At 40.6% G+C, this 22,047-nt stretch overlaps 1 protein-coding gene across 1 annotated transcript; it reads left to right on the forward strand.

The window, feature by feature from the left end:
- Nucleotides 1–4,462: 4,462 nt before the first annotated feature.
- LOC310865888 (uncharacterized protein) lies at nt 4,463–18,534 on the forward strand (the record flags this gene model as incomplete). Its single annotated transcript, XM_083775093.1, has 4 exons — nt 4,463–4,544; nt 5,744–5,881; nt 16,255–16,392; nt 18,491–18,534. The coding sequence occupies 4 exons, from the start codon at nt 4,463–4,465 to the stop codon at nt 18,532–18,534; spliced, it is 402 nt and encodes a 133-aa protein (XP_083631219.1).
- Between the last annotated feature and the right edge of the window lie 3,513 nt (nt 18,535–22,047).

Here is a 22,047-nt window from a genome sequence, read left to right on the forward strand (position 1 = left end):
AGCTATAATGCGTTGCATAATTGCATTTAAGGCTATGTTACTCTCAACTTCCGGAGCTCGCATGAATGCAGACCAGCCTCTCGTCTTTAGCATAAATAAAAATAACGTTTTTGCTACTCACAAAAACAAAGACTGGTTGTGTCATTAGTGGAAGCACTCTGAGGCCCCCACCACACGTATAAATGGTACTTTTTGGCTAAAAGGGGATTTTGTTTGGCTAGAAAGGGCCAAAAGGGGTCTGCATTCATTGTGAGCCCCGGAAGTCGAGAGTAACATAGCTCTAAAGTCTAAATGCAACGCATAGAGCTAATATAATTTTGCGTCCCTTCGGGCCGCTCATCCCAGAGTTAGGTTGCAGCGCAATATGGGAAGAAGGAAATTGCGGGAGTTCACTGACTCCACATGTAGTAACGGATGGGTTATTAGTTATTATTATGTGTTGTTGCACGCACACACACACTCACTCGCTGTGTTGTTGCGCGCACACACACTCACTGTGTTGTTGCGCGCGCGCACACACACACACACACACACACACACTCACTCGCTGTGTTGCGCGCACACACACACTCACTGTGTGCGCGCACACACACACACACACACACACACACACACACACACACACAGTCACTGGTTACTTTGAATCCGTGTTGGGACTGGGAAAGAAATAATGCGCGGAAGAACTTGCCATCCGATGATTGTTGCGATGAGAGGTGGTGTGTGTGTGGCTGGCTGGCCATCGTATTCGACACACGTACACCCTGGGTAAATAGCAGTGATGGGCAAGCTACTTGGAAAATGTAGTAAGCTACACTACCAGTTACTCTCTATTAAATATAGCTCAACTACAACGGAAGCTATCCCCAGAGAATTGTAGCAAGCTACACTATAAGCTACATGGCAAAAGTAGCTAGCTACATGGACACTACTTATGGGACTCGATTAACATTTTTAATCTAATTAATTAGAGGCTTTGTGATTAATTAATGTTGATGAATCACATTTTAATCGCATATCAATATTCGACCTGAGAACAGTGAGAATCCTTTTTTTTATGTTTTTTGTATCCCAGTGAATCAATGAATAGTGACTATGGAATTCCACTCATTTTCAACATTTGACTGTCATTAATATACCTTAGAGTCGTTATAACATAATAAAAAAGTCGCCCCATTCTTTGTTGCCTAGAACTGGAAGTACGTCTCTGTGACATCACAAAGATGTACTTCCTAATGTTACTGTTTTTTCCCCCAGACCTCCAGTTCTAGGCAACACAGAATGATGAATAAATTCCCCCCAACAGATGCAGAAAGTGCCTATATATATATATATATATATATATATATATATATATATATATATAGATATATATATATAAAGTGTCTATATGAATAGTTAGCATATGCTAACCTCTTCTCTCCTCCTTCTGTCTGTGTGTAAAGAGCTTTCATCTGAATATGAGAAGTGGAGATCCAGTCTGGTCCAGGAGGAACCACAACATCAGAGGGGATCCAGTCTGGTCCAGGAGGAACCACATGCTCCTCACATTAAAGATGGACAGGAGGAGGAGTTTGATGTGTCATCATTGACCATACTAGACTGGGAGATGAGCTGTGCCACTCTCGCAGGTATATAAAATCAAATATCACTATCGATTCTAATCTAACAAGCGACATGTTATGACCTGCTGATTTCTGGCTAGTTCCTAACGCACCGCAGGCGTGCATTAATAGCGACTTTAAGCAATGACGGATACGGCAGTCGGCTATGGCAACCGGAAATGGATCAGTGCTCGATAAATAAACCTGCTCTCCGTCACAGCCCTTTCTACTACGGGAGAATACACTTATCTACACTTATACGTAGTGTCTACAACGCCATGTCATAACTGTGTTTATTGAAATTGTAGCTGCCTGTCATACATTTACACTGATTGCTCCATCACCTCTCTTATGCTTTGTAATGCGTTGGCATGCTCTGAATGAAGAAATAACACTGATACCATATGTCATATTAACCATGTTTATTAAAACGGTTTTAGAATAACAGAGATTGCTCCAGCACCTTCCTCTTTCCACTGCTGATCATGTCCAGCGCATGTAAGAATTAAGCAATATCAGCATGTTACTCCCTCCGCGCACAAACAGACACAAGTGGTTTCCTTGAACTGATTTATTTGTAGGGTTGTTGGTCCTCCAAATCACCGTGAAAACTAAACATAAACAATAAAACAAGGACGTTACAATCAACACAAAGTGACATGCACAGCATGTAGATGCAAACATTTCACGTAGCAAAACACAGACAAAACAAACAACAAATACCTTGTTGGCTGCGTGCGTAACAAAGGGGGGGGGGGGGGTACTCTCCAGTCTTCAGGTCCTTATAACCCTTTTTTATCAGTTAGACAGTCTCTTATGATCTTTCTTGTAACTTTACAGTCTCTTTGTAACCAGTGCAAGCCGGAGCTGCTGCACCTTGCTGCTTCTGTTGCTTGGGGCTTGTTCCGTGAAACCAATTGACATGCGCAGACCAAACCAGACATTTGACCCTTCAAAATAATAGCATTACAACAACTTGACAAGAAAAGGAATGAAATAATGTTCTAACATAAATGTAACTTCATTATGCACTTATACCTTATAGAAATATAAACAAATTATATTATTTGTAGTGGCAACAGTTACACAGCAAGTTAGCTGACGCGTGACGGGGTGTAATAATAACTAGAACTGCACTCTGTCGAGTGCATACTTGCTTGTTGCAAGCAGAGCGCGCAAGTACTTTCGACCGCTACAAACTGTCAAATCTCAGTAATGACTACTTGTGCCTGATACGGCAATGGTGCCAGATTACATACATGTATACACAGGAGCATTACCTTTAATCCTCCCAACACTAAAACATCACCATCGAAAACCAATTACACTCTTGCATTGGGTACTTTAATCCACATCTTTTTTACGTCCTCATTGAGAGCTAGTTATACACATACTATGTATATGTAATTTGTAAGTTGATTAGCGGTATACTGTGGTTACTTTGCGCCGTACGCACCGTCCCAGCCGTCCCGCCAATTTTGATGCGTATGCACCGTCCCAGCAAATTGTGCCTGATACGGCAGTGGTGCCAGATTACATACATGTATACATAGGAGCATTACCTTTAATCCTCCCAACACTAAAACATATCGCCATTGCGTCAGCATCGAAAACCAATTACACTCTGGCATTGGGTCCTTTAATCCACATCTTTATTACGTAATCATTGAGAGCTAGTTATACCAGTTATACTCTGACGTGACGACGTCATATGCTGGGTGCATATGCATCAAAAGTGGCGCAAACTAACTGCATACCGCTAATCAACTTACAAATTACATATACACAGAGGCATTTAGTATTAATATCACTATAGTCCAAGATTAAGTAAATTTAAAGCAATTGACAATTTAAAATATACAGTATTTGTATATGTGATAACATGTACATTGGGTCCTTTAATCCACATCTTTATTACGTCATCGTTGAGAGCTAGTTATACATATACTATGTATATGTATATGTTGCTGGGGCGGTGCATACGCATCAAAATTGGTGGGACGGCTGGGGCGGTGCATACCAGTCCCGGGCGAAACTAGACTTGCACGCTCTGCTTGCGCAAGTAACTAGAACTGCACTCTGTCGAGTGCCTACTTGCTTGTTGCACACTAGTAGGCCATACATGGCCTACTAGTGCGCAAGCAGAGCGCGCAAGTACTGTTGACCGCTGCAAACTGTCTTGCTACCTACCTACTTTATGCATGTAAAAAAGTAGTATTATGAAGTATGGTACAAGTTTATATCTATAAAAGAAATTCAGTTTTATCGATTTAGAATTATTCTGGATCCTTTTTTAGTTTCTCAAAGAAAATAAATCATCGATATCCGATGAAAAAAAGGTATATAAACTGAAATAAAATACGTTATCACGTATACAGTATAATTATTTAATTATTTATTTTAAATTGTCAATTGCTTTAAATTGACTTAATCTTGGACTATAGTGATATTAATACTAAATGCCTCTGTGTATATGTAATTTGTAAGTTGATTAGCGGTATACTGTGCGCCACTTTTGATGCGTATGCACCATCCCAGCATATGACGTCAGGGTATAACTGGTATAACTACCTCTCAATGATGACGTAATAAAGATGTGGATTAAAGGACCCAATGCCAGAGTGTAATTGGTTTTCGATGGTGATGTAATGACTATGTTTTAGTGTCGGGAGGATTAAAGGTAATGCTCCTATGTATACATGTATGTACCACTGCCGTATCAGGCACAAGTAGTCATTACGTAATTTGCTGGGACGGTGCATACGCATCGAATATCGTCCTGGGCGAAACTAGTACTTGCACGCTCTGCTAAGTAATAATAATGTGTTTATGTTTGAAACATGCTGCATGGACGCGTCACCATGGCAACCAATGTCGCCATCACCGGAGGCTGTTTGCTTTATGATTTTGACAGCTACGGCGTGGGCGTCATAGTACTTCCGCGTACTTCCGCGTAGCGGAGCCGTCCTGAAAACAGTCGTTGCCAAAGACGATAAAGAACACCCTCTCGTGTAATATTGCTTAATTCAGCTATTGCACACGCCTGCTGTCAGCTGGTAATGTGTCAAAATCAAATGACTGACAGCTGTCACACAGTGTGGTACAGACTCAGAGCACCCTGCCACCGCCATGTTCAAAATGCACACGTGTGTATGTGATAGCTAATTATACCTCACACTTACGACACATCAGCGTTTATTTCATTGACTGTCAAGGGTTCCAGCCTCCAGGAAGAAACCCTAAATACAAAGGGAATACACCATTGCACATAAAAAACACACCAGGGGGTCTAATAAAGTACTGTCACCTAATAGACACATGCAAAACTGGAAAAATATTGTGGCACTCCAATAATAATAATAATAATAATAATATTTAAATTATTTATTGTATTCCTTCATTCTAGAGCAGTGTGTGGAGTCCAGTCTGCAGGTGAAGATCAGTTCTCCAGCCACGACTGGTTCTACTAAACAGGAACCTGAAGACCACCTTAAACAGGAACCTGAAGACCACCTTAAACAGGAACCTGAAGACCACCTTAAACAGGAACCTGAAGACCACCTTGAACAGGGACCTGAAGACCACATGGATCCCTGTAAGTTTAACATTTTTAACATTTAACAGTTTTACATCACGCTACAGAAACAGGAGATAGGCTCCTGCCCATGGGCCTCATGGCTCGGCAAGGCTTACTTACTATTAACTTTTACTACTACTTTTACTTTCTAAATAATAATGACCATAGACATAGAAGCTAGATGGAATAAATAATAAACCATAGACATAATAATAATATCTCAAACTTATATAGCGCTTTTCTGAGTACCCAAAGATGCTTTACATGGGGGGGCAACAAAAAGTCATCTACCCTTTCTATAACGTCACTCTCCATTGGCCAGCATCTAGCCTTTCTCGTATATATCTATGATAATGACTACCTCTCATTCAGCTCGTCTCACATCTTCTATGAGAGCACTGCAATGTAAACAAACAACGGCCACACTATTTACAGCACAGAGCGCAGTCAGTTCACCGTCACATTTCAATGTTCAATGTTTTAATCTGTTGATACTTCTTACAGCCACTACTCTGCACTACAAGATTCAAACCTTTTATAGAGTCTCTTTGTACTTTTTTCCTAGACTTTCTGCTCGTCCCTGTGTGTAAAGAGGAGGCTCCACCTGAAGAGGAGAGGAGCTCCAGTCTGGTCCAGGAGGAACGACAACCTCCACACATTAAAGAGGAACAGGAGGAGCTACTTCAAAGACCAGAAGAGGCTGGTGGGTCAACGTTGACATTACTAGCAGTGAAAAGTGAAGATGATGATGAAAACAGAGAGACAGAGCCTGTAGCCGGCACCTCAACTGAACACATGAAAACACAAGCTGACTGTGGAACATCACAACCAACTAGTTATGAGCAGCGCCTCTCTTCAAACTGTTCTGAATCTGACACTGAAGACAGTGATGAGTTGGAGGAGACTAGGACAGATCAGTCAGTTTTAAACACACTGAAATCACAAAACACACAAAATGTGGGAGGACAGTGCAAGCTGTCCCAGGACCTAAAATCATCAAAACAAACTGACTCCATGAGGAGTCACACAGGGAAGAAAGGTTTTAGCTGTACAGAGTGTGGCAAAATGTTTAATCTAAAGGCATATCTAAAAGCACACATGAGGATTCATACAGGCGAAAAACCATTTCCTTGTACAGTATGTGGTAAAGGCTTTACTAAGACGGGTAAGCTAAAAACACACATGAGGATTCATACAGGTGAAAAACCCTATACTTGTACAGTATGTGGTACAGGCTTTAGTCAGACGTGTAGTCTAAAAACACACATGATGATTCATACAGGTGAAAAGCCCTTCTCTTGTACAGTATGTGGTAAAGGCTTTGCTATGACGGGTAGTCTAAAAAAACACATGAGGACTCATACAGGTGAAAAGCCCTTCTCTTGTACAGTATGTGGCAAATCTATGACGGGTAGTATAAAAGTACACATGAGGACTCATACGGGTGAAAAACCCTATACTTGTACAGTATGTGGTACAGGCTTTACTGAGACGGGTAGTCTAAAAAAACACATGAGGACTCATACGGGCGAAAAACCCTATACTTGTACAGTATGTGGTACAGGCTTTATTCATACTGGTAGTCTAAAAACACACATGATGACTCATACAGGTGAAAAGCCCTTCTCTTGTACAGTATGTGGTACAGGCTTTACTGAGACGGGTAGTCTAAAAAAACACATGAGGACTCATACAGGCGAAAAACCCTATACTTGTACAGTATGTGGTAAAGGCTTTACTGTGACGTGTAATCTAAAAGCACACATGACGACTCATACAGGTGAAAAGCCCTTCTCTTGTACAGTATGTGGTACAGGCTTTACTCAGATGTGTCATCTAAAAAAACACATGATGACTCATACAGGCGAAAAACCCTATACTTGTACAGTATGTGGTAAAGGCTTTACTGTGACGTGTAGTCTAAAAACACACATGATGACTCATACAGGTGAAAAGCCCTTCTCTTGTACAGTATGTGGTAAAGGCTTTACTAAGACGGGTAAGCTAAAAACACACATGAGGACTCATACGGGTGAAAAGCCCTTCTCTTGTACAGTATGTGGTAAAGGCTTTAATGAGACGGGTAGTCTAAAAAAACACATGAGGTCTCATACAGGTGAAAAACCCTATATTTGTACAGTATGTGGTAAAGGCTTTACTCGGACAGAACATCTTAAAACACACATGAGGACTCATACGGGTGAAAAACCCTATATTTGTACAGTATGTGGTAAAGGCTTTATTCATACTGGTAGTCTAAAAGTACACATGAGGACTCATACAGGGGAAAGCCTTTAGTTTATGACATGATCAGTCAGTCTAATCCAGGATGACAATGATTGAAAAGCAGAGGAATTACATAATCTGACAAAAATGACTGAATAAAACACACGTTAATAGTTTCTTGTGATGTATTTTTGTTTTATCTTGTGTATGCATCTTATTTTCACATTGTGGAATTTCATGTTTATTTTCTCTTGCATTCTTCCCTCCAGCTCATAGGTTACTGGTAGTACAATATGAGCATCAGTGTGTGTCCACATTGGTCAGGATTTTAACAAGTCATATGAATTAATATTCATGCTATAATTATGATGTTCATTGATATGCAGTAAATGATGGTGCAGTAGTAGTACTGCTGACAAGCTGCTGGGTTTGTGTAGCTGTTCACTGTGTGTTGTTTACATTATCATAGTACAGAATATGGTAGATTCCATTGTTACATTATCATAGTACATAATATGGTAGATTCCAGAGATGGTTGAGTTAGTTTTCCTTTTAAGTTGTTTTACTTTAATTGTTTATATTCTACAGAGATTAGTGTTTTTATTGAGGTGTTTTCTTTCTGAACTTAACGGGTTAAATGACTAAATGACGTTTAGACGATTTAGAACACTTTCCTGGGGGTCTTTATGTGTGCATATTACACAAGTGTCCCTTTAAAGAAATAATTTTATACCTGGGTTAGGGTGATGGAAATATTGATGTTTTAGCTTTCTTGGTTTAATAAAGGTTTCAACACTGCACTATGTGTGCTTTTTATCATTACAGAAATTGTATCAAAGATGTGTTGTATTTACCCCATAACTACTGTGAACAATACAGTCCATTTACAGCCTGTATACCATGTGCTTAAGCTGTTACTACAGGTTACATGAGTAAGTATTCATTTTACACATTTTATGAATATTCATATTATTAGAGTCGTGGTGGTTGTTGTTTTTGTTACTGCTTGGAGCCATGACTAGCGGTGACTGTTGGTCCAGTTAGCATCAGGGGAAATCTGAACAAGTGCACGCACGCTGTGCACACACACAGTGTGAGCTTGTAGATCTATTCTTTTTTTAAACTGCTGAAGGTTGTTTTAATTATTTGATTAATTATTATATCTACACCTGAATGAAGATAACAATGTGAACCACTTGCTTTTTTGACTGGTGCAACCACTCCAAGTAACAGCAATGGCCGTGTCCGACTATCTATGTGACGTTAACCCACCCATGCATCTATGTGACTGTGAGCACCAGTATATGACTATTAGTACCAGTAGAGGCGCTGTTGTGCCTGAAACAGAGAGAGACAGTGCAGCACTGTTGCCTGCTAATGAGAGATATAGTGGAGGGGGGAGGGGAGTTGCACCACTCAGTTCACACAGGTGTTATTTTTAGATGATGTAAAAAGCTCACTTAATTAAATTAACTTTTATTTTAAAATACATATCCTCTCTCACACTTATGCCAGTGATCACCCACCCCTGTGCCAGTGTGCCAGTGATCACCCACCCCTGTGCCAGTGTGCCAGTGATCACCCACCCCTGTGCCAGTGTGCCAGTGATCACCCTCCCCTGTGCCAGTGACCACCCTCCCCTGTGCCAGTGTGCCAGTGATCACCCTAGGTCACATTATGTTTAGACTAGTGGTTTTCAACCCTGTTCATTATCAAGGTCCATTACATGTATTCAGCATTTGAGCCACAGACCACCATTTGACGACATTAAGCCTCTCAGACACTAAACCAAAGAATACTTTGTTTGGTGTTGGATACGATTCTGTCCACAATTCCATGCTGTATTGATGTGTACCAAAGGAGAGATAACAGGAACAATTATATTAAAATATTGTAACTCTTCAGAGCATAAACTGAACCAGGGACCACCTGGAACCCCCTCAAGGACCACTGGTGGTCCCTGGTCAGTGATAATAGTCTGGCCAGGCTAATTCTATTGCACAATATCACATCTAATTGATTTAATTTCATCCTTAATTTAACGGTTAACCTTTTTAATCACTATAATCACTAATATAAATATAGTGCATACTATCCTGACATCTATGACATTCATAACTGATGTTTCCAATGCCCCCAATTCAGGTTCAGACAGTCAGTGGGGAAGATGGCTGAGGAGATGTTGGTGACAATAGGAGGCTCCAGGCGCTGTGGGTTGTACTAACTAGTGGAATAGTGTTTATTTTGTTGTATTATTATTTTTGTAGGCCTACAAGATATCAAACTAATCTCAGCTAGATTATAGTCACGACTGTACAGTTTTTTTTTTTTTTAATTACGGATATTATAAATGGAACAATATTGCGCACTCCGCCAATCATCTGTCAGTAAACAAATGTGGCAGCGAACAACACGGCAGCATGTGATACGACGACCCCAGCTAAACGGGAAAGCATGAAGCAAAATAGAGTCTGAACGGTTGCAGATGAGCTTATATAGAAATTGTGGCTCAGTGTGGCCATCTAGGAGTAGGACCAGCCGCCATCCTCTATCTCCAGAATGGAATTGACAAGAGGAACAGCAGAGGATCATACTGTGGGAGTGTGGGTGGTTGGTGGGACAGGGGACACCTTGCCTAAGGGTTCGATTCCTACGGTGTCTGTTCCTAAGAGGTCGATTCCCAGCAAGAAGGTTAGTCAAGAGAACCTCTTGTCTCTGCTGGCTAGCAGTAAGTTGTACCAGTAGTGCAGTACGAGAGTGGAGGCAGTGTCCCCCTGTTTGGAGGGGGGAGGCAGGCTGGCCTTCATATCAGAAGTGGGTCCCTGGAAGAAGATGGGGTAGGTACTAGGTGCTTGATTTGAAGGTCCTTGGGTTTCCTAGATGTGTCCATGTGGACTCCGCTTCGACCTGAGGTGGTCGGAAAAAACTGTTAAGGTTTGATTTAGATACCTTAATCGAAGCTGGGGACTGAGTCGGACAGGGGAAGATACCAAACGCAGGGAAAATACAGAGGGTCTGGTCTGTCTTGATTAGATTAGGGTTTTGAATCGTGAAGTCGTGAAGTTTAGGAGGTTAGATTTAGAATGTAGTATGTTTATTGTCCGACAAGGTGATTCTGGCTGGACGTAGCCTTATAAAGAAGGGAGAATGACGTAACGGTTAGTTGTTAGTTGTCAATGTTACGTCATCCATAACACTATGACTGCTGGCCATGAAGCGGACAACCAAGACTGGCATGATCACCGCAGAGGACGGACGCCATTTTGTCTGTGTCCTCAAAGCCAAGCGACATTCAGAATCTGAAAGGAATAGAGATGGTGTACTGGCTTGAGAATCTTCTCTTTAGAATGAGTTGGCACGCAGGAAATTGGGGGAACCAATAAGTCCGAAGAATGGAGCCGTCATGAACAATACGCAAAATGTCAAGCTGGCTACAAGGTAATTTTCTGATGTGCACAGTATTAAACATTCAGAGGCTGCATAGTTATTTTCAGTGACATGAATCATTTGTTACTTTTATAATTTTTTTAGACAGATGTGCTGGCACTGGTGGATGCCTTTGAGGACCTGAGCAAATCCCTTCATGGGGGAGAGTGGGGCTCTGCTGGACTTGGATGAGTCAATGATCATGCCTCCAGATGTGGTAGATCAGGGATGCCCATTACGTCGATCGCAAGCGCTGCGCAGGTAGACCGCCTGCCCCTGCCATGAAAAAAGGAGAAAAAAAACCATACACAATGCAGTGCCTTGTTTTCAAGAGAGTCTACATAGTCTGTTGTGTTGTTAACAATTAAACAAATTAAAAGGATATCAATCATAGCCTATATCAAGATGCACGCGGCAAAGAAGCCTAAAACATCACTTCCATGCAGAGTGGGAAGAAGATTATATTTTCAGGATGTCGCATTCCAACTTCGTTTGCCTTATATGCAAAGTCAGTGTCTTTGCAAAGAAAGAAAACGTGGAGAGGCAGTTCACATCTCGTCATAATAAGTACAACATTGATGAGAAAGTAAGAGACTCTGTGTTACCTGTTGTTTCATGGCTTATTGGTGATGTGCTCTTTAAACGAGATAAGGGTTTATTATTCCTATAAAAATAAAGAATGTCAATCATCAATCACTATCCAAGTATTCAGTAACGTTGTTTAACATTCATTATATTCCTGAAGCTAGTCGAAGACAGTCCATTCATTCATCCTTACATGTTCATTCATCCTTACATGTATTCAGTAACAGTTACACCCCTCCTCCACTAGGTAGCAGCAGAGGCAGCGGCGCATGCTCGGTGTGCTATTGTCACACATCAACTTCCAGTTCGTGACACGTCGATTGAACCGGAAGTCGATGCGTGTTGTGTGTTTTGGCGGAATCGGAGACAAGGTCTTTGTTGAGATCCTCATCTAGAGAAAAGAGACATTTTTCACATTCTATAAGTTCTAAGTATATTTAACAGAGTAACGTTTATCACCCTGAGCTGGAATCGACCCCCGATCTCCAACTCTATGGAGCAGCCACGGCAGGAGAGCTAGCTCAAGGTACGGCCGGGTCTTAACAACTGAAGCCATCACGGTCTCGGGACTCCAGCGGTGTTCCCTCCTTCATTCAGCCCAGCTTCGAGTTCCATCTGTCGGCGTTGAAGCCAACGAAACAGCGGTAGTTTGGAAGAGAGTCTATTTGGTGTAAATGTCTCCGAAACGAGTCAAATGGAGACATTTTATACACTAGCCTATAAGTTATAAGTATATTTAATACACATTCTATATTACAGTAGGAACAGAAACATTGACACATTATATAAGTTTAATTACATTAAGTCGGTTATTCTGTGCCACTGAAATGTGACGAACCCCGAAATCATCTCGGGACTCCAGTCGTGTTTCCTCCTTCATTCAGCCCAGCTTTGAGTTAAATTTGTCGCCGTTGAAGCCAAGGAAACCGCGGTAGTTTGGAAGAGTCTCTTTGGTGTAAATGCCTCCGGAAGGAGGTAAAACGAGTCAAATGGAGTCTGTACGGCTGAAGATACATGAACACATGACGTCAGTCGTGGGAGAGGACATATTGTGTGTTTTGGACAAACAGCAGCGTGGTGCTGATGTTTGTTGTGTTGATGATCATGTCAGAGTGTTTGTGCTGGAACGCCTCCGTATGGCCGCGGCGTGGATGTGCAGCCTCTTCCAGAGAGAGATGGAGACACTAGAAACTCAGCTGGAGAAACAAAACAAACTGCTGGACATTGATTTTGATATGGACATCGATCTACACACTGCAGGTATGTGTTAGACAACACTAAACCACACACACACAGACACACAAGAGACTTACAGTAAGCAAGCACAAAACATGGTAATCCATAGCTATAATGAGTTGCATAATTGCATTTAAGGCTATGTTACTCTCAACTTCCGGAGCTCACATGAATGCAGACTAGCCTCTCATCTTTAGCCTAAATAAAAAGAACGTTTGCTACTCACAAAAACAAAGACTGGTTGTGTCATTAGTGGAAGCACTCTGAGGCCCCCACCACACGTATAAATGGTACTTTTTGGCTAAAAGGGGATTTTGTTTGGCTAGAAAGGGCCAAAAGGGGTCTGCATTCATTGTGAGCCCCGGAAGTCGAGAGTAACATAGCTCTAAATGCAACGCATTAGAGCTACTAGAATTTTGCGTCCCTTCGGGCCGCTCATCCCAGAGTTACGTTTCAGCGCAATATGGGAAGAAGGAAACAGACTCCACATGTTGTAACGGATGGGTTATTAGTTATTATTATGTGTTGTTGCACGCACACACACACTCACTGTGTTGTTGCGCGCGCACACACACACTCACTGTGTTGTTGCGCGCACACACACACACAGTCACTGGTTACTTTGAGTCCGTGGTGGGACTGGGAAAGAAATAATGTGCGGAAGAACTTGGCATCCGATGATTTTTGCGATGAGATGTGGTGTGTGTGTGGCTGGCTGGCCATCGTATTCGACACACATACACCCCAGACCTCCAGTTCTAGGCAACACAGAATGATAAATAAATTCCCCCCAACAGATGCAGCAATATATATATATATATAATATATGAATAGTTAGATGATGCTAACCTCTTCTCTCCTCCTTCTGTCTGTGTGTAAAGAGGTTTCATCTGAATATGAGAAGTGGAGATCCAGTCTGGTCCAGGAGGAACCACAACATCAGAGGAGATCCAGTCTGGTCCAGGAGGAACCACAACCTCCACACATTAAAGATGGACAGGAGGAGGAGTTTGATGTGTCATCATTGACCTTACTAGACTGGGAGATGAGCTGTGCCACTCTCGCAGGTATATCAAATCAAATATCACTATCGATTATAATCTAACAAGCGACATGTTATGACCTGCTGATTTATGGCGAGTTCCTACGGTTTTAGATTAACAGAGATTGCTCCAGCTCCTTCCTCTTTCCACTGCTGATCATGTCCAGCACATGTAAGAATTAAGTAATAATCGGCAAGTTAGCTGACGCGTGACGTGTTTTAAAAATAATAATAACTAGAACTGCACTCTGTCGAGTGCCTACTTGCTTACTAGTAGGGCTGGGTGCAATAACCGCAATACCGCCATACCGCCGGTATGTGACGCATACCGCGGTATCGTGTTCATTACCGCGGTTAAAAAAAAAAAAAAAAAAAAAACATTTTTTTTTTTATTAAATGAAAAGTGTATCATAATAAACAGTGACGCTCAGTCAGTCTAATCATGCCAGCAACACAACACCATGTGCAACCCAGATTCGGCACAAACAAGGATTGATTGATTGATTGATTGATTGATTAAAATATTTATTAACAGTTTGCAGAATTACACTACATTTCAAGCACAACTCAATACAAAGACTGTTAACTGTGAGTGGACACTTGTTTACAAGAGGGTCCACCTAAATTAATTTCACTCCTATGCCACAAAAATGTGGAACACCCTACCAACTGTCATTAAGATGTAAATCCCTTGACTCCACCCACCCACTGTATACGTTTTCCCCCTTTTTACCTCCTTTATGATGATTTCCTGTTTTTGGCTTTATAGAAGTGCATAGTGTACAAAATGATATGATGAATTGAAAATGGTGGACCCTCTTGTAAACAAGTGTAATGCTTTATGGCAGGGGTATTCAATTAGATTAGGCCTCCTATGTGACACAGACCGAGTAGAAATAATAGTCATTAGTAGTCATTTTTTTTAATAGTCTAATTTTTTTTGGGGGGGGGGGGGTAATAACCGCCATACCGGCGGTATGGGGGCCGGCAATAACCGCGGTAATAAAAATCCCATACCGCCCCAGCCCTACTTACTAGTGCGCAAGCAGAGTGTGCAAGTACTGTCGACCGCTGCAAACTGTCTTGCTACCTACCTACTTTATGCATGTAAAAAATTGTATGGTACAAGTTTCTTTCTATAAAAGAAATTCAGTTTTATCGATTTAGAATTATTCTGGATCCCTTTTTAGTTTCTTAAAGAAAAATAAATCATCAATATCCGATGAAAAAAAAACATATATAAACTGAAATAAAATATGTTATCACGTATACAGTATAATTATTTAATTATTTATTTCAAATTGTCTAAATTTGACTAAATATTGACTAAAATAAAGGTTAGTGTGCTAATTATACGTCACACTTACGACACACATCAGCGTTTATTTCATTGACTGTCAAGGGTTCCAGCCTCCAAGAAGAAACCCTAAATACAAAGGGAATACACCATTGCAAAAAAAATACACCAGGGGGTCTAATAAAGTACTGTCACCTCATAGACGCATGCAAAACTGAAAAAAATACAAATATTGTGGCACTCCAATATTGTGGCACTCCATTTAAAGTATTTATTGTATTCCTTCATTCTAGAGCAGTGTGTGGAGTCCAGTCTGCAGGTGAAGATCAGTTCTCCAGCCACGACTGGTTCTACTAAACAGGAACCTGAAGACCACCTTGAACAGGAACCTGAAGACCACCTTAAACAGGAACCTGAAGACCACCTTGAACAGGAACCTGAAGACCACCTTAAACAGGAACCTGAAGACCACCTTGAACAGGAACCTGAAGACCACCTTAAACAGGAACCTGAAGACCACCTTAAACAGGAACCTGAAGACCACATGGATCCCAGTAAGTTTAAAGCACTCTGTTTTTATTTATGTTATTGGTGAAAGTGGGTCGGTACTGAAGATGTAAATATATGAACCGATATGAATCGGTTATCGACTTAAGCATTAACAATGTGACTACATCGATGCATTGATCTAAATGTATTTTGAATGGGACGATGGTTTGGTTGTAAATGTATTCATGCGCTCTCTGAATCTTTGCAGTTAATTCTACTTCAGTATACTATTAACTATTACTACTTTTACTTTCTAAATAATAATGACCATAGACATAAAGGCTAGATGGAATAAATAATAATGTCCATAGACATATAATAATAATAATATCTCTTATATAGCTTATATAACTTATATAGCGCTATTCTGAGTACACAAATATGCTTTACATGGGGGGCAGGGGTAACGACAAAAAGTCATCTACCCTTTCTATAACGTCACTCTCCATTGGCCAGCAGCGGGGACGTGTCATCTAGCCTTTCTCATATATATCTATGATAATGACTACCTCTCATTCAGCTCGTCTCACATCTTCTATGAGAGCGCTGCAATGTAAACAAACAACGGCCACACTATTTACAGCACAGAGCGCAGTCAGTTCACCGTCACATTTCAATGTTCTATGTTTCAATCTGTTGATACTTCTTACAGCCACTACTCTGCACTACAAGATTCAAACCTTTTATAGAGTCTCTTTGTACTTTTTTTTCCTAGACTTTCTGCACGTCACTGTGTGTAAAGAGGAGGCTCCACCTGAAGAGGAGAGGAGCTCCAGTCTGGTCCAGGAGGAACCACAACCTCCACACATTAAAGAGGAACAGGAGGAGCTACTTCAAAGACCAGAAGAGGCTGGTGGGTCAACGTTGACATTACTAGCAGTGAAAAGTGAAGATGATTATGAAAACAGAGAGACAGAGCCTGTAGCCGGCACCTCAACTGAACACATGAAAACACAAGCTGACTGTGGAACATCACAACCAACTAGTTATGAGCAGCGCCTCTCTTCAAACTGTTCTGAATCTGACACTGAAGACAGTGATGAGTTGGAGGAGACTAGGACAGATCAGTCAGTTTTAAACACACTGAAATCACAAAACACACACAATGTGGGAGGACAGTGCAAGCTGTCCCAGGACCTAAAATCATCAAAACAAACTGACTCCATGAGGAGTCACACAGGGAAGAAAGGTTTTAGCTGTACAGAGTGTGGCAAAATGTTTAATCTAAAGGCATATCTAAAAGCACACATGATGACTCATACAGGTGAAAAGCCCTTCTCTTGTACAGTATGTGGTAAAGGCTTTACTCAGACAGGTAAGCTAAACAAACACATGAGGACTCATACGGGCGAAAAACCCTATACTTGTACAGTATGTGGTAAAGGCTTTACTCAGACAGAACATCTAAAAACACACATGAGGACTCATACGGGTGAAAAACCCTATACTTGTACAGTTTGTGGTAAAGGCTTTACTCGGACAGAACATCTAAAAACACACATGAGGACTCATACAGGTGAAAAGCCCTTCTCTTGTACAGTATGTGGTAAAGGCTTTACTGAGACGGGTCATCTAAAAACACACATGAGGACTCATACGGGTGAAAAACCCTATACTTGTACAGTTTGTGGTAAAGGCTTTACTACTATAAGTAATCTAAAAGTACACATGAGGACTCATACGGGTGAAAAACCCTATACTTGTACAGTATGTGGTAAAGGCTTTACTGAGACGGGTAGTCTAAAAAAACACATGAGGACTCATACAGGCGAAAAACCCTTCTCTTGTACAGTATGTGGTAAAGGCTTTAATGAGACGGGTAGTCTAAAAGTACACATGAGGACTCATACAGGGGAAAGCCTTTAGTTTAAGACATGATCAGTCAGTCTAATCCAGGATGACAATGATTGAAAAGCAGAGGAATTACATAATCTGACAAACATGACTGAATAAAACACGTTAATAGTTTCTTGTGATGTATTTTTGTTTTATCTTGTGTATGCCTTTTATTTTCACATTGTGGAATTTCATGTTTATTTTCTCTTGCATTCTTCCCTCCAGCTCATAGGTTACTGGTAGTACAATATGAGCATCAGTGTGTGTCCACATTGGTCAGGATTTTAACAAGTCATATGAATTAATATTCATGCAATAATTATTATGTTCATTGATATGCAGTAAATGATGGTGCAGTAGTAGTAGTGCTGACAAGCTGCTGGGTTTGTGTAGCTGTTCACTGTGTGTTGTTCCATTATCATAGTACAGAATATGGTAGATTCCATTGTTCCATTATCATAGTACATAATATGGTAGATTCCAGAGACAGGTGTTTTTTATGAATTTAAAGAGACACTTTGCAAAAATATATATGTTAATGACGTGTAGAACACTTTCCTGGGGGTCTTTGTGTGTAATATGTGATTTTAGATCTTTTAGATTTTAGCAGTGAGCCCAGGGTCTCTGATGTCATGGACACTGGGCTCACTTACTTCCTGGACTACATTGTCTCAGTAAGACAGCCCTCCCCCTATCCACAAGGAGGAGCAGTGCACCAAAGCATTATAGGAATTGTAGTCCAGGAAGGAAGCGAGCCCAGTGTCTATGACATCAGAGACACTGGGCTCACTGCTACATTATCTAAAACCACATATTACACACATAAAAACCAGGAAAGTGTTTTAAATCTTCTAAAGCAGGGGTAACCAACCAGGGGCTCGCGAGCTACCAGTAGCTCGCGGGAACCTTTCAAGTCGATCCCGAAGTGTCGGGCAGCAATACACAGCAGAATGACGTTCGCAAAAAAAGAGCAGATCTACAAGCTAACAACGTGTAGAGGCTCGATGCATTTCAGCTTGAAGATCTGTTCCCCTTGCTTCCACCGCACCGCCCTCGGCCCTCCCCCTTTTAGCACTCTGTGCTCATGTGCTGTGTGTCTGTTGATCCCCTCGCAGGCAGCACACAGAGCAATGAGAGCATCAGAGTGAACGCAGCATGATAGCGTCCCCGACACGTTGTTGAATATTATTCAATATTATTATTTGTAAAGTTCGAACGCCAACTTTTAACACTGCACGGCTGCACGCACAAATAAAGAGTGCACTCGCACATGACGGATTATTATCGATCAAAACAATCCTTAGCGTGTTGCACAGCATGAATGATAAGTAATCACCGACCTGGCTGGATAAATATCACTATGACAAATTGTCAAAATGTTTAGTGCCGCTGTCAAAACATGACACAGTGAGAGTTGAAGATTCTAACTATTGAACAAGAAAGCCACAGTTTTGAAGGAAGTGGGTCCTAGACAGGGCTTGACGTATAGCTCATGGATGCATGGATGATAGACAGACTATCCGTTTTATCCTGCTGTTCTATCATGTGATATTCGATGCAGGGCAAGATGCTCGATTGTGAATTAAAGTGTAACATTCTCCTTGGCTTTGACTGCTTCAGACAGAACATCTGACACACAGCTACGGTAGACTATTAATTTACTAAGCTGTTAACTTACTCGGCTGCCTACCGTTGCTCGTTAATCAGGTCACACAATGGATGGAATCATGGACCACTGATATTTATCCATCCAGGTCGGTGATTTTGTAACACATGCTTTTGTAAGCGACGCTAAGGATTGTTTTGATCGATAATAATCCGTCATGTGCGTGCGCAAGTGCACTCTTTATTTGTGCGTGCAGCCGTGCACAGTGTTTCTCCCACGTTTGGTTAAACGTTGGCGTTCAAACTTTACAAATATGTGAATATTCATTGAAATGAGAAACAAAATATTGTGCTGTAAAAGCAATTCATGTCCTTTGCATTTTGTTTTATTAAAAATAAAAAACTCAACAAAGAAGTTTATTTGTATTTTTGTCCTAATATCTTTTATTTCTAATACATTTGTCTTAAAGCGCAAATAACATACTTTCTAAAATGGCTTTTAATATTTAATATCATGTTGTCTATGTCCCTCAAAGTTATTTCTAATGGTTTTGAGCCTCAATTACCACTGATATAACCAGGCCTTGTCATTTCTTTCTGGACTTTGAAAGCAGTTTTAGCTGCAGTACCACAATGTCCTGAGGTGGTGGGGGTGCAGATGCAGATTATTTAATATTTGAGTCATTATAATACTGATGCTAGATAAAACCAGGTTGTTTCCATTCCATGCCAGCTTGGAAAATCGACAATGGTGGACATTGTAAACAAAGTGGAAATGCAAATTTGGAACTGAATACTTAAGAAGAGGAGGAATTATACAAAGTAGGGTGACATTGATGACATCACGATGAGGCCAAAATCAGTTGAGCTGTTCCTGAGAGCAATTTCTATTAAAGCACCTGATATGATATGAAAGCCTGATTGTTCAAAATTGGTTATTTGTGGGGATAGAAAACACATATGGGAGCTCCAAAAACAGAAAAGAAATGGAAAAAGTTTAATTCTATGTTATAGGTCCTTTAATATTATTTGACATTGATAATATAACTTACTATAAGTTTTTATTCTTATTTAAGCTTTAGTCTTTGTGTGGATGTGTGCACATGCATTGAGCCTGTCAGAAATAGCAAAAAAACAAGTGTTTTTTCTAACACGTTTTAGTGGTAGATCTTGGCTTACAATTGGGAATAAAATGGGCTCTTGGGCTTGAAAAGGTTGGTTACCACTGTTCTAAAGTTATTAACTTTTTTTTTTTTTTTTTCAAAAAGGGTGAAGTGTCCTTTTAAAGAAACCCTTTTATACATGCGTTAGGGTGATGGAAATATTGATAATGTGTTTGTTTTCTTGGTTTAATAAAGGTTTCAAAACTACAGGTCCTCTATGTGTGCTTTATCATTACAGAAATGTTATCAAAGACGTGTTGTATTTACCCCATAACTACTGTGAACAATAGTCATATCTACATCTGAATGAAGATCAAATAGTGTGAACCTTTTCCTTTGACAAAATTAGCTGATGTAACAGCTCACAAAGTGTTAGCTCTAGCCCCTCTAGCTATTTCCGTCCTACACACAATGTTACGTCATAGAGTCTGAGCAAATCAGCTTAGTGCCTATTTTTGTCCCACACAAACATGAAATTCCCATTGACAATGAATGGAGAATTTTACGTCATAGTGTCTATTTTAAAGCATTATGATGTACGATGATTAGAGCGCCTTTCACTTCAGTTCACATGGGTGTAATTTCTTTGAGTGGTGCAACCACTCCAAGGAACAGCATGTCCTAACCTATGTGACTATGTCACAATGTTTAGAGTACCAGTAGGGGCAAAAATGGTGCTGTCGTGCTAGAAACCGAGAGAGAGAGAGAGACACAGTGTTGCACTTTTGCCTGCTAATATGAGAGAGAGGGAGATAGAGAGATATCTTCTCGCACCTTCCTACCTACATGACTGCCTGCCTAAATATGTCCCAAACCGCCCCCTAAGGTCTTCCACCGCCGGCCTGCTCGCTTTGCCCCAAAAAATGGCAACTAAAAAATGCGGGGAAGCAGCTTTTTGCTTCTACGGGCCGTCGGCATGGAACAAGCTCCCACTGTACCTTCGTCAGGCAGCCTCTGTAGACATTTTTAAAGCTCAGCTCAAGACCCACTTCTACAACATTGCCTTTAATTGATCTTATATTTTTTATTTTTCATGTCCTCACTGTACTGCATTACTGCTTGTTTTTTAATGTCGTTGCCTTGCTTTTCTTTTATTCTCCATTGTTCTGTAAAGCACTTTGAGCTGCATTTCATGTCATGAAAGGTGCTATACAAATAAAGTTTTATTATTATTATTATTATTATTAAATCCCCCACACAGTAACTCTCATTTCTCTGTCAACCTGGGCGCATTCCTGTGGGTCTGGAAGTTTCCGGGACCCACCGGGGACCCCCACACGGAGTTCACACAGGTGTGATTTATTTTTCTTTTAGCGTGATCAAAAAGGTGTATAGGCCTTTCTGCCTATACAGAAGCTTATATTAATGCCTATACTTATTGCATTTTGTTTAACAAGAAGAAAAACATTTGAAGAACATACATGAAACAATCACACCCATGTGAAGTGAGTGGCGCTCTTATCGTACATCATCATACATCATCTCAATCACAATTTGTGTCATGTCATCATGACGTAGAATAGACATTATGTCGTAATATTGTCCATTCATTGTCAATGGGAATGTAATGTTTGTGTAGGACAAAGTTTGTGGACATACACTGAAAGCTGGACATAGAAGGGACTAGCGCCCCTCAAAAACAAAACAATAACTAACAAATGCATTAACAAATGCATTATGTACATGAGTAGATCCCTATAGTCTTTCTACATTTGATCTCATTAACAACACAGCTGTGAAACTTGTATATACAAAAATAGAACAAATGTTTGTCCAAACACACTCAAAATAACACACAATAATGACTTTCACAAATCAAGCAAGTTGCCAACACTTTATTGCACCATTATTGCAAACATATTAAGGGATATAATGATGAAGATTGACATGTACTTCAGTCCTGC

The sequence above is a fragment of the Protomyctophum parallelum genome, assembly GCF_964188405.1.
Source record: "Protomyctophum parallelum genome assembly, chromosome: 10".
Taxonomy (NCBI): Eukaryota; Metazoa; Chordata; class Actinopteri; order Myctophiformes; family Myctophidae; genus Protomyctophum; species Protomyctophum parallelum.